General features: G+C 34.2%; 1 protein-coding gene across 1 annotated transcript in view; it reads left to right on the plus strand.

Annotated features, from left to right (window-relative positions):
* The window catches only part of ERC2 (ELKS/RAB6-interacting/CAST family member 2), a 396,230-nt gene that overhangs the window by 224,412 nt on the left and 156,955 nt on the right, over positions 1-14,863 (plus strand). Inside the window, exons 14-17 of the mRNA XM_050904885.1 lie at positions 1,180-1,215; positions 7,106-7,135; positions 8,005-8,198; positions 14,133-14,144. Coding sequence (XP_050760842.1) covers positions 1,180-1,215; positions 7,106-7,135; positions 8,005-8,198; positions 14,133-14,144 — 272 coding nt within the window. The remainder of the gene's footprint in view (positions 1-1,179; positions 1,216-7,105; positions 7,136-8,004; positions 8,199-14,132; positions 14,145-14,863) is intronic.

Below are 14,863 nucleotides of genomic sequence, written 5' to 3' on the forward strand. Positions count from 1 at the left end.
ATAAGAACTATGTCTGAAAGAAAACGTGTACAAGGGGCAAGTCCAAACAAAATCTGTACATTTGAAAAAAAAATTACTTTTAAATTTCTCTTCCCTTGTTTCCTCTCCTTCCTGTTTTTTGAGAGAATAAGGTTCATTTATTGATAATAAAGATGTTTTTGATTGAGTCTGATTAGATCCAAATATTTTTAAGTATTACATAACTGGGTTGTTTGCATTTCAGCAGGAGAAAACATGCTGATTCTAAAACCACTGTTTTAATTTTATAGAGTAGACACATTTCAAAAAGTAATAAATAGGATATTCGTAAAGAGTAATTATTCATGTGACTGTGCTATATTTTGGTACACAAAATAATGTTTAAAACCATAGACATGCTTATTAAACTTTTTGTGACAAAGATTATGGATTGAAATTCATAAAATTAAAAAAAATCATAAACCCGAGAAGAATGCTCAATGCTGCTTTTGCCAAAATTCCACAGACTTTTTATTGACTTACTTTGTATCGCTACTAGTGAAAGAACAGCAGAAATTACCTAATAGGTAGCTAAGTGTTTTATATATAAGTATATGTATATATCTAATCTTATCTTATTATCCACTCTAGAATTTACTCCTTTTGTTGTTTTTTCATTACCTTAAATTTACTTGCTTACTGACATATATGCAGTTGCTAAAGTACTTTTTGCCAAGCTATACTGTTCGAAAGTCATTCTGCATAGAAAATTCAGTCTTGTGTTAAACAAAAGGAAAGTAATAAATTTAATGATACAATTTAATTAATCTTTTATTATTACCGTCTTTGAAGCTTTGGTGATAAATTGCAGCCTCAGCCAAAAGCACTTCTCGTGATTCATTGCTTGAGACCAGCACTTAATGTATCATCAAAAGTGGACACCTTTCTTTATTTCATGGGTTATTTAACTTGAGAACGGGAAAGTAACACAAACCTTAAATTTCTTACTCCAGCTATTCTTTTTTAGGAGCCAAAGTCAACATTTATGTTTCCCCAGTGCCTCTCACTTTCACCAAGGAATGTTTAGAATCTTAAATTTCTACTTTTTTACGACAAGTTCTTCTGTGCAAATGCACTGGTTTTGTTGAGCTAATGCTGTTTTCCTGGATCTTTCCTTCTTTTCCTGTCTGTGCTTCACTCCCTTCCAACTTTGCAATGTAGCAAGCTGAACAGTTGTTCAATCAGATGTACAATCCAGTAAGTTCTTTTTTAAAATGCCCGCTGTAACATATGAAAGCATGAGGATCCATTACCTTACTGTGTTGTGCTCTTCCTCTGTGGAGCTTTGCAGAATACTTCTGATGCTCACTATGCTATATTCATTATATCCAAATAAATGAACTTTGTGGACTTCAAGGCCATTTTAAGAATATGAAATGTATTGAATAGGTACATACAATATTTCTGCGAAAACAAACATCCTAGCCTTTAGGTCCTCAACTTCTCCATGAGAAAAAGCATGCAGATGATTTTTTTTTTTTGCTTTGCTTTGCTTTTTAATTCCTCCTTCTGCAGTACTTTATTTGATCCTTCAAACTTAAATAACTTCTAATTTATTCAGTTCATCTTACGTGACTGAGTTGATTATGTGAATAATAATACCTAGGAAGTGACTGGTACTATTTTCAAAAGTCTGTATAATTAATATAATTCAGATCAGTTTTCCTCATAAAAGACTGTATACATTCAGCACATATACATTAAAAATATGGAAACATTGTATTTAGTTGAAGAAAATGCTGAAATATAAAATGATGAACACAAAGGGCAGTATTTGAAAAAGCCAAACAGTATTACTTTGGCTTGTTTAGCATTATTGTTCTTGCCCATGTCTGCTTTAATTGCACAATATCTACCCTTATGACTTGACTGTGTTGTTTTTTCAATTTGAGGAAGAGCAGTAACAAACATTCTCTCTGCAGAGAACAGTTTTCATTTTTTTGGGTGAGACTTACATTTAATGTGCTGTGAGCATCACAGCACAGAAAAAATGATGTAACTGTAATAGCAATTTACAAGCTATAGTTTACATAGTAATCATAGTTGGAATTACCATGTAATTGGGATAGTATATATAGAAGAACTGGTTTTGTAGCTTAAGTAATGTGATACTATGCATTAGGGAAGGTATTGCCTTCACTGAACTCAATGGGAATTTTGCCATTAATGTCAGTGGACCAAGATTCTAGCTTTGGAGTCTATTATTGCTGAGTTTTGCAGCTTCTAACCATGTAATGGATATGTCATGACTTATGTATGGGAAAAGAGAGTCCCGCAGAATACGCTGTATTTACTTTTAAAGTTATTGGTTAACTGGTTTTAGAATCCAGTTATAAATTGATTGTAAGTAGCATAAGACCTGATATTATCACCTCTACCATCCGGCACACTGCTGGTCAAAGAGCTTTTCCCTTTGAACGATAAACCCCTTTTTTTCTGTATCATCTTGGCTCACCTTTGTGGTAGTTATGTTTCTATTCATATCATTTGCACTCCTACTGTGCGTGTCTTTTCAGACTGGAGTCTTTTTTGTGTTAGTTTTTCTCCTGATTTTCATAAATGCTTTCCAGTCATTATTTCAATATTAGTTATTCTGCTGTATGGAATTCGTTTGTTACTTCCTAGTCTATTTGTGTGCAGTATTCCAAAGTCAGTCAGTCCTTTTTTTATTTTATTTTGTCTGCCTTTACGTGCTTAATTTTCAAAAGGACAGCCTGTTGGCAGTTCCGAAATAATGGATGCAAGATCCTTTTCCTTTCGCACCAGGCAGCAATCGTAGTATATCCATGAGACAAGTTTTGTTAAGTAAACTTTTCTTGCTCATCTTCTTTCTTCTCCTACTTATATATATCTGTGTGCTTTTAACAATGTAAGTAGTAATGATCCTCTTCTCCCCCAAAACCACTTAAGATCTTGAAATGAAATCGTGATTTGATTGAAGTCAATGGCAACATATTCTTTGAATTCCACAAGGCCAAGATTTCACCTTTGTTCTTTGAGATGGCATAATAGCAGTTACTTGAAACATTTTTGTTGTACTGCAAATCATTATGATACTTTACTTAACAGAATGTTTCCTTGCCATTTTTTTTGTTTGAGAATTTTGTTTGAGTAGTGTTATAAAAAAACAGATGGCAATCTAATCTTGAAATACTGAAGTTTTAATGCTCTCTTGTTTACATGTGTCAGAGAAATAACAGTCAACCTCTGAGTAGACCTCTTTTAGCCCATGCAGTAATATAGCATTTTTTTGTGGTGGGATGTGTTTTTTCTACTATGTCACACAGGTATCAACTCCAAGACTTTCATTTATTGCTGAATCTAATGTTTTTAAAATACAGCAATGGATAGAAGCGTTTTATTCTTATACACATTTGGGTAGCAAAGTGGAGATGATACGGAAGGGGAGCAAATCCTGCGTACTCTATAGCAAATGATTTCACAATGTATTCACCTGTGTGAATAAGATGTGAACAGAATTGGGGGCACGTTTCTTCATGTTTTGAAAGGTGAACCTTTTTAAATACCCGATGAATTCTTGTGCAAAATTATTTATAAAAAGTTACATGATTGTTTTTGTACTGTAATGAAAATATAATGCTGTACTTAGTTTGGAGTTCAGGTGAACCTTTTTCTGAATAAGAAAGACTTAATTTTCCAAATGCTCCATCAGAGCAATGTCAGATTAAAATTTAAAGTACTTGCAGAATCCACTCTAAATTGCTTAGAACAGTCCCTGAAGTTAAATAAAGAACCCTTGAATTTTAAGGAGACTACAAAAAAATTAAGGTGACAGCAATTTTTTTTAGTTTATTATTGAAAGTAATAAAATTTGAAGGATCTTACAAAGTAATTTCTTGCATGTAAATTCTGCTGTTCCATTTATTTTTTTATGAAGTACTTGGTTGATTTCTGTGTATGTTTGTGTCTGAAGCTTTAAAAATGAAATGTTATATCTATCCATCCATTTCTGTTATGCAGAATAATGCATGCATGATTGTACCATAAAATTTTAATAGACTAAATAATTCGTGTTGCATATCTGTGCCACACTATTACGGTGTTTCTGTAGGAAATTTGTGGTTTACATAAGGAAATGTTGCTTTACTTCTAAAGTATTTGTAGTACTTATTAAGCAAATATCAGAACAGATACATAATTACTGTAAAAATTAGTGAAATTCTAATGGTAGAGTGATATTCTATTTTTATTGAAGAGTAAAAATAACATACAACACAGTCACCAGATTGACAGACAAAACATCATAAACCAAGTGTGCTAGTTTGAAACTAGTCTAATCTACACACACAAGTGTTATCATTTACAGATACAGATTAAGAGATCAATTACTTTGCTGCTGAAAGGTATGCATGAACCAGTCACTCTTACCCATAAAAGCCCCATAAAACCAGAAAATGTATTCTTCCCAAGAGAACAGAGAACTTAGGGAGAAAAAGGGGGATAGAAATGAAAAAAAGGATAGAAGAGAGGACAGCAGTAATAGGCAGAGACTTTCTGATTCATGTGATAACCATACAGCTTCTGGTTAGAAGTGATCCGAGCCTGTCTCCCACAGCCTGCAAGAAAGCCAAAGAAATCTGCCCTGTCCAGGTGGGAACAGGGTCAATATCAGCTGAGCTGCCTTTCCTCTCCTTTGGGCCTACTGTTTGACCTTGGAAGTCAAGTTCCATCTGTCAACAAATCAACCCTGATCTGTATATAACAATTAAAAAAAAAGTGCCTAGTTCAAATCCAAACACATCTTTCAAAGCCATAAAATATAATGGGGCTCTTATAAGTAATTCTATGCCTTTGTCCTGGGAATGTCAGATGGATTGTGTTTTGCTCTCTTGTAGTATCAGCAGCTTTGTTTACAACATGAGGATTCCCTTAAAGGGACTCATTGCAAGTTGGAGAACCACCTGCAGAAAGCTCTTTTTCAAAAATGTTTTATGTTCTTGCTCTCCCTTTTTAGCTAACTTTCCTTTCCTTCTTCATTAAGGCAATGCCCTTGTAGAAATCTGATTCCTGCCAATAGTCCAAAATATTCTATAGGAAGTGCTTGTAAAAGTAGAGGCAACCAACTTAATTGGTGGTTTGCAATACTGGGATTTTTTTTTTTTTTTTTAAAGATTAGAATAATCTTATGCTTGTCTTTGAACTGAATGCTTATATTGATTTATATGTGACATTATGGATAACTGTGCTGCACCTCATAACCCTGTATAGGTTGGATACTTAATCACATCGGATTTAATCATACCTTATAAGTTCTGCTTCGTGTTGAAAACCATGGGGAAATACAATGACCAAGTTTGTGCTACAGAATTTTCCAAAAACACATCCCACAAATATGGAATGGCATGAGTACCACAGAAAACACAAGAATTGAAAATACTTTTGCAACTTAACATTAATTTCCTTAGCATGCTATTGAGCAAAGATTATGGGGCTAAACTGAAGAATATAATTTATACCTATTATTTCAGGTGATGTTTTAGTTATAAGCTGTGAACTAGATAATTTGTTCAGTACATTTCTGAGCTGCTGTGTGACAGGAATATTCTATGATAGTTGAACATTTGGCATCTTTGCATTTGTGACACTATCATGCTCTTGCCCAATTATGTATTTTCATCATAGAAAGTCCAGTGTGGCAATGAAAAGCAAAAAAAAAGACAGGCTTCTCTATCTCTTCTGCATTGCTTCTTGTTCTGGGTTAAAACGAGGGTAGAGGTGCATGGGGGAAAAAAGGTTTGGGCTGAAGCTGAGAGTTTCTGTATGCTAAAGTGAAGAAAAGGCTAGTTAGAGGCAGGAAGGTAGGTGTTTTGCCTGTTTATGAAATGATGGAAGCAAGGCTGGTAAATAAGTGAATTATACACTAAAATAAACAGAAGGGAAAGAAAGGTGACAGGGAGGAATATGAAAGAGTGATAGCCTCTAGAGGGGAACTGGGAAATTCTGAATTTACCCTTAGGAGAGGAGGAGAAATCTGAAGAGCAATAGGGAACAACATGCTCTTTGCATAGGTTCCTTAGTATCTTAAAGGTGGGAGTTGGGTTTTTTTTTTTTTTTCCTAGAGTGAATTTACCTTTACAAGCCTATGGAATTATTTTTATTCTTTGCAAAAGAACACTTAGTGTTCATTTTGGAGAGATAAAACATCGTCTAATATCTTAATAGAACTGATGGAAAATTGAAGTGGTTTGCAGCTGGAAATTGGTGCACAGTCTCTCACATAATTGGCTGTGAGTCTGAGTATTGCATTTACTTCAAAAATTACAAAGCTAGTTGAAAGTAAATTTCTTGACACAATTAACACCTGGTATTAAATAAATCAAAGTTTATTATTAAAGCAGGAAGATTTATGAAGATGAAGAGGAATCTGTTGCTAGCATCTCACCCAAACAGTAAAATCAAGATACTCTTTGGATGTTACCTTGAAACGAGCTCCGTGTTAGGAAAGTCCTGTATCTGCATAGAATTCAGGGCTGGAGCATGTATTGTTATCCAAAATAGAGAATTTGAAGAACAAGGCCAGTAGGTTTAGTATGCTTCTCATGTCGTTCCCTTGGCTTATTTTGGTAACCAAATATTTCTGCTGAATAAAAATCTCCCAGTAGGATAAATAACACTTAAAATCTACTTTTTTTCTTATTATCCTCATGCTTAAATGATATGTTACATGCAAACCCCCTAAGTTTCTTCCCTAGTAATTTCAATTTTTTAATTGTTGTATTTATACTAAATCCAGACTTGTTCTTTATTTATACAGAAACTTTTAACCATTGCAAAGAATATGAACCTTCTAGTATCTGTAGTTTATATTAATTCTTTCCAAAACACGCATGTTTCATTTTGATCTTCATTTCTTTCATTGCTTGCTTGCATTGTCTATTCCCTGAAATTAAGAAGGATAAGTAAGTCCACATCTTCTCTGCGTAATAAGATAGTTGGAGGACCTTCCGTTCTAAATATCCTGAATTTCTGTAAAATTCCTGTATGTTAAGAGAATGTTATCTGAATTTTCTATGTTTAATGTGCACTGCCTTAAACTACTTATTTTTTCCTTGCCTGCTCTTTCAAGATGCCAATTAGGAATAATGGGAAGCAAGGGGTAGGCTAAGCATTGCAGTGCATTGTTTCCATCTGTCTGTGATTATTCCAGCCAACAGTTTAAAGCACTTGATGCCAGATCATGCTCCCATTGAAGTTAATTGGGTTTTTGCCATTAGGTTTGATGGGAGTAAGATTGGGCTCTGCACTGTTGTTGTTGTATTCATTGCGTTCTTTCTTGTCTGTGAAACTGCCACCCATCCATGCATGTGTTTGCCAGGTTTGTGCCGTTTTCACCAATGGGCTTGTTCTTCTGATGTTTCAGGTTAAGTATTAACGATAAGAGAAAAAGGATTATTGGGTAAAATGTCTGCTGAAAGCAACTTTTTAGTTTATGGGTTTGTCTTTTAAAAACAGCACTGCATAAAAATAATTTCTTCCTTTTAAGTTCTTCATATCAAACTGCATTTGAAACATCTGGTGATACAGATTACAATATGTATGTATGTATCTCTGTGTGTGTGTATATATACATGGACAAAGTGTGTGTGTATATATATGGGGAAAGAGATGATTTATTAAGAAATTGCCTATATATTTGAAACACTTTAAAAGCTTAATGTGAATTAAATGAATTACAAGGTGATTTTTTATTTTAAAAAACACCCTTAAAATATGGTCACTTTAATATGTAAAAAACCTTAATAAATCCCCTCCCCCTTCAGGATGATAACATTTGACTATAATTTTAGACTATGAAGATATTTTCGTTCCTTTTTATAATGCTTCTGTAGAAAATATTGTCATCGGACAGAAATACCCATAATCCTTTTTAATGAAAATTTGAACTCCAAGACTGCAGAAGTAAAGCTCTTAAAGCTATATAAATTATTGTCATCCTTATTTCTTTTTAAAATATTGATTCTGAAGGCTCATGAAGCTGAAGAGGAGGCACGGATGAATCCAGAATTTGCAGACAGAATGAAACAGCTTGACAAAGAGGCATCGTACTATAGAGAAGAATGTGGCAAAGCTCAGGCTGAGGTTGACAGACTTCTAGAAATACTCAAGGAAGTAGAAAATGAGAAGAATGACAAAGATAAGAAAATTGCTGAGTTAGAAAGGTAATTCTTGTATTATTTGTCTTACATTGAGTGGCATTTTTATTTACTTGATCTTCATTGCAGAGCAGAGAAGTTAAGAGTAGAATATGTTTTTTAACAGAATATTTGTTATGTCTTGTAAAATTGAAATGAAAAAAAAAGGCTACCTGAGAACTGCATCTGCTGTCTGCTGGCTGGAATAATTTAAGGTTTCCACTTTTTAGTAGTCTCCGTAAAAGGAGCACTTATAGGAAAAGCCATATGCAATTTACAGTGACATTAACCCTCCCAGAAAACCTTGTTGGGGAACAATCCTGTCTTTCTAGTAACTGGTAAATCAAAACTGTCCTCACACATGTTTCTTCAGTGTGAACAGCATCACTAGTTGTCAGAGGTCCTGAAAAGTACTGGTAAGTATTTCTAACCAGTCTCATGACTATTTAATAATAGTTGTAACTATTTCTCAGTGTTTCTGTAGTCTTTGTCCGCTTCAAACGAATATTTTCTGACATTGACCAGGCAGTGTTTGTCTTATTTCTGGGAAGGTTGTACAGTCTTTCCTTAATGGAGACAGGAGGGTTTTGGGATCCATTTGTCTCACGCCCTTCGTAATTAAATGATTCTTGGAACCTTCTCCTACACGGTATGCTGCAATTTATTTGATTGATAAGCAATTTGTGTGGATCTGATTTCTTTGTTCCCTTCCTGTACTTAGCCACTCTTAGGTAAATGAAAGAAGGAATTTTATGTTTTCAAATATTTTATATAATGGTTTTCTAGTGATCAAGTCAGAAGAAAAGTGCTTCATGATTCCAAAAGAGAAGTTTAAGGGATCTCATTGTTGTGATTATTGCTATAGTTCCAGTCAAGACACTGCTCTGTCCCATTAGGGAGAATTACCATGGAAGATGGGAAGATCTGCCGGAAATGTTGGTTACCTTAGGGGGAGGAAAACAGCCAGCTTGGAAAAGAAGACATGTAGAGCATCTTTTACTGATGATGACTTATCAACCTTCACAGTTATCTGTTGCCAAAACTTATCTTTCTCTGCAGACATTTGGCAAAGGTTTAATAATGATAGTAATGAATGGTATATAGCTATCAATCAAAGTGTCATGAGAACCGAGACCTCAAATTTAAAGTGAAAAAAGAAGATTTGTACTCGAAATAGAACTGAGTGTTTACATGAGGACAACTTTAATTAGCAGTTACCTCTCTCACCACATCAGAAGGAGTTTAGAATACCCTAGTGTTTGCACCGATTTTAATGCGTAAAGTAGATACCAGAAGAAGCTAGTAATGAAGAGTGGTCACTTTGTGCACCATGATTGTGAGTCAGAATCCTAAAGCAGCATATTGGAAAAAGATAACACAATTAGTGAATTTGTGTGGTCAAGAAAGCGCTGCCTATTCCACCCATTGGTGCATGTACTGTAGGGGCAATTACAGACCTAGGCTTGTAATATAGTGACTCCAGGTGTGACCAAGCTGCTGGAAGCTGACTGTATAGTTTTTACAGAAACAGTAACTGATATCCTCATTGGGCTATAAAACCTGCTGAATTATTGTGTGACACTAGACGCAATAGTAGGCATGCTAAACTTTTGTTCAAGAGGATAATCTCACGAGATTTTTTTAAGTAGCAATCACGTACGTGTTGAATGGTTGAATATTAAGATGACAATTAAGATTAAAAGATGAACATGATAAAGTAGTGAAGCTTGTGATCTATCTAAAATTTTTAGTACATGTTAATTTGATTTAAATACTTAATATATAAAAGAGATAAAGAATCAATATAGATGAATAGATTTATTTGAATTAAATTGAGAATTATTGATTACAAAACAATGATTACAAAGAAACAAGGAACCAATGGATGCAGAGATATTATTATGGCCTTGTCAGCATAAAGGTCTTATTGTCTGAGAACCCTGTAGTGGATTGTGTAATGGACAGAATTTTCTATTTTTGTTTTAATTTTTTTTGAAAATTCGATGCACTTATATCAGTGAAATTTTGCGACACCAATTTCCAGTCTGTTATTGTTGATGAGGGTGTTGATCCTGAAATAACTTTTCAGAAAATACTTTGGTACTACTGAGTAAGCACAGACTTTTTGAACAGGATATGCTGTACTTTGAACGTGATGAAGTAGTTAAGCTTTGCTGTGAACCTTTAAGTGCTTCTGTAATGCTTACAATGAGATATCTGTGGCATGACCAGCTAAGGACAGTAGTATGTTGCAATTTTTGGGAATAGTCATGCTGTAAGATGTCTGTGAATTCTATTAACTTTAATGCTGTTTCTTGCTTAATTTAACTTATTTACAGCTTTCAAGATTAATTCCAAATTCCTATACACACAGTATATATAAGTTAATTATTGCAAACTAGGGAAAAAAAAAATTTACGTAAAAATTGTCTATTATTCATTTCATCAACAGAAGTTACTGCCTTTACTTGGTAATGGAGTCTTAAAGCTACTTTCCACCATGCATAAGCACAGGCACAAATTTGTTGATTAGTACAGTAAGGCTAGTGATCTGCCAGCAATACAAAGGTGTAATAGGGAAACATTTTTAGAGAGTGGGTATCTAACCCTTCTTACTAATCAGGCTCACCTTAGGTTTCTCTAAAATTTATTTTATTTTCTTTCCCTCTTCCTTATTTTCTAAAAACATTGGCCTGAAGATCTAAATCTCTATATAACTGTGCCACCTGTTGGTGTCCCTAGAGAGGGTACTTTGATGTTGCAATTCCCCTTTCTAGGGGGTTAGGTGGAGTGTAAATTGCTGTAACATTTTATGAAGTGCTACTACTTTTTCTGCTTGTAATGACTACTTGATTGGCTCATTATTGAAGGGAAGAGGTGGAGCCAAAGCTCAGTTTACCCACTTTATGGGAATAAAGCATTGTGAAAATGACTGCAACTTTAACAGAAGCATATTTGAAAATGTTCCTTCCTTCTTGTCCCGCTGTTTTGTAATTCATATAATGTGCTCTAGGTTGCTATTTTCTCTCCTTACTTTTTCTCCTTCTTTTTTTTCTTTCCCAGAAACAGCATATCTTCAACATTTCCTGTAACTTCAGATGCAACAGCATCTCTGGGGTTTTGTAGGAAAATGAATGCTCTTTTGAAATGTATTTGTTGGTTAATAGCTTATTGCGATCCATGTTCACTGCTATGCCAACATCTTTACATTGCAAGACAATTACAACAACATAAATTCTCAAAATTTATAAACATAAATTTCTGACAGAGTTATAATCTACAGTATTGCAAGCTATGGTATCTTCACAATATTTATTATATTCACATATAAATCAGCATAATGAGGTGTACTTGTATAAATCAGTTTGAAAAGTGAAAACATTTGTAATAAAGTTATTTACAAATTCAAACAAGAATTAAAACAAGATGATGACTACTAATGTTCTACTATTTGTCAGAAAGTATTGACACAAAGTGTCAAATACTCAAGGGTAGAAATATCTGCTTCAAGATATGGGCAATTAAATTTATAGGTGTATGCTATCTGGCAGATGAACATTATTAATAATCTTGAAGATGATTTCATATGAATGGTAATTCTTTTGGTTTTAATGTAATTTTCTTGCCTCAGAAACTATCACACTTCTGAGTTGCATCACTTACGATTCATGATTCATACTGTTCCTCATATATAAAAACAAGATGGTCTGTTTCTTAAATTACTCCATATATATTAATTTTGTATTTTATAACTTCCTATTACTACATAGGACAACCAATTCCTCCTCCTATACTAAAGCTGTTTGATAACTTTTATTACATCTTTCATGATTTATCTGTTTATAATGAGAACAGCTTAAAATTGAATGCAGTATATCCCAGCATAATGTACTTTTGGTAAACTTAGCTTGATGTTTTTCTTTGGTTTTCTTGATGAAGGAAATGTGGTGTGGTTTTTTTGGTTTGGGTTTTTTTTTTTGATAATGTAAATGAAACTGGCTAAGAGAGTGATCAGCTTAAATTTTAATGTGAAGGGCCTAGCCAAAGAGAGGTAACTGCAGCTGAAATGGAACTGTCAGGATGGAAGGAGTATGTTGTTTAATGCTTTTATTAATGGTGTTAGAATGAAAAGTATACTTATGAAATATGCTAGGGAGTTTGAATCATGAAATTAAGTGAAATACCGTAGTACAAAATGCATAATTGTGAAGTTAGGACCAGTAAGACTGCCTGCTGTAAGCTAAGGATAATCCTTGATACAGTTTAGGAAGAGAAAGATTGGGTGAATTTGCTTATGGCAGTGTCATTATGAGCCGTCTAAATAATGAAGCAGACATCTAAATAATGAGGTGTGAATCCTGATATGTCAGAATACATGTCTGCAGTAAGGATAGGAAGGTATTAATGTCATCAGGCGCTAGCAAGGCTCCATGTGGAACACTGCTGTATACTTCTCATCAGTCATATTCAAGAAGGTTGAATTAAAACTGGAAACAGGTGCAGAGAGGGCTGGTAGGATAATTAAAGGAATGGAGTGCTCCTGTCAGAGGAGGAGTCTAAACAACAGGGGTTTGTTTCTCTGGCAAAACAAAGGCTCGGTAGGGGTGCTTGTTCTCTATAAATACGTGAAGGGGTAAGCACTGCGGTGAAAGAAGAGTGATTTCGGTGAAAGAAGAGTGATTTCAGTAAAAGAGTGTTGGCACATAATACAATGGATATAAGTTATCCATTAATAAATTTAGACTGAAAAGAGAGAGAAAGTGATGAGAACATAGTGTAGACTGCAAAATCTTGGGTCTGCTTTTCTTCACTGGTATGTTAGATGGTTGGTCATTTGCTTGATTGAGTGTAGCTTCTCAGCAAAGCTTACAACAATATGAAAGTTCATTTAAAAATACTGTACTAGCTATGAGACAAAACCAGTTTGTTTTAAACAAGAAGTTTGTTTTTTTGTTATCCACTTCTCATATGCAGTGGTAAGTTTTCAGTAATAACACTATAGATGCGCATTTAAGCTCTTGGGGTGTTCAGACTACAATTAATACATTCTGAATTGATTTGGATTTGAATTCTGATGAAAATAAGTCCACACAGCACTGACAGTTCATTGCATAAATGACAAAACATCAGCATATGGAATAGTTGTGTTAAAAAAAAGTATTTTTCTGGCTTTTAAAAAAATTTCCCTTTCATAAGTGAATGAAAAACTGTGCACCAGTGACAGCTTTAAGGATTGGTCTAGCTGAGTGTCGGGCAGGGATTTTTTTTTTTTTTTCCTTAATTGAAAGGGCATGTTTGGTATTTTTTAACAAATAAGTTATCAAGCATCGGAGTATTTTCAGTGATGAAGTATTAACCTTATTCTTCAGACTGAAGAAAAAAATTGCTGTCAGTGTTAGAAGGGGCTGTATTTCCAGGCGGGCAGGGGGGCGCACCTCTGTCTTTGATTATTAGGTACAGTGCTTTGTGAACTTCTAAATGATATCTTTGAACAAGCTGCCAAATTGTTTAGCTGTGGCTTTCATGGGAAGACTTGATGAATGTGGGTCACCAAACCTATGTCGGTTCAAAAAAAGACTACATGGTATATGATGAGACATTTGTGTGGCAGCGAACACTACCAATATCCACCTAATTTATTTGTTCCATTTGGTGTGTCTATGCATTTGGATGGTTATAAGTATGGATGGCTTTCCACAGTCCACAAATGACAAGATGCCATTTTACTTGAAAATTTCTGTTTTATTCAGTGCACAGCAAGGATATACTGCTATAGAAATTTTATTTTACTTCTCACTTTCCCTTCCCTTTCCTTTTCTTTTTTTGAACAAAATCTGCTGATATAACATCTGCTTGTTATATTTTTAAAGAACTAATGTGTTCCTCCTTTTATTCTCTTTTGCTGTCTTCCTCCCTATCTGTTTTTCTCCAAACTGCTGCTTTCATCCCTACTCCAACCAGCTTGACTTCCAGGTCAGTATTTTCTGCTCTCCTACTTAATTGCTTCTTCCGCAATGAAGATTTTCATTGATGCTTCATTTATTTGGCCATTTTGATTCCATATTAATAACTTATGTTTGTCTTTTTTTGGTTTTTGTTTTTATTCTGCTTGTCCCTATTGTGAAGTTTTTGGTCATTCAATTTCTAGATCAGAAACTTTACAGTAAATGAATGCTTTTGTCAAAAGTCTGCAAGAAAAAAATGTTTATTAACAACATATTCAATTCATATGTTGTTTTGTGGGAAGATTTTTTTCTTCTTTCAGTCTTACTTTTATTATATTTGTTTAGGGAGTTCAACATTGGGAATAACTTTTTGGTAGACAACCCAACCCAGTAGGTAATGGATTGAACAATAGCAATAGTATACAGAGAGATTCATACCTAAGATCAGACTTACTCTTAATACTTTACCATCACCCCTTTTACTGTTATTGCAAACATAATAGGATGAGTTGGAGTGGTTCAGCTTCTGGTTCAGAAACTTTTAGGTGTTTGTGCTGGCCAGATTCTGGACCAGCACATAACTTCAAGGGAGGTGTATGTATGTGTATGTTTTATATGCTGTGTTTGTATATAGCATCATCTAGTCAGATTCATGTTTTTCTTTCTTCCAGATTTTAGATTATCTTATCAAGTATTATTACATGTCTTGTAGTGCTTGTTGAAAGTAAAAATTGATCTAGTCAACAT

This window comes from Gymnogyps californianus, chromosome 13 (assembly GCF_018139145.2).
Source record: "Gymnogyps californianus isolate 813 chromosome 13, ASM1813914v2, whole genome shotgun sequence".
NCBI classification, from domain to species: Eukaryota; Metazoa; Chordata; class Aves; order Accipitriformes; family Cathartidae; genus Gymnogyps; species Gymnogyps californianus.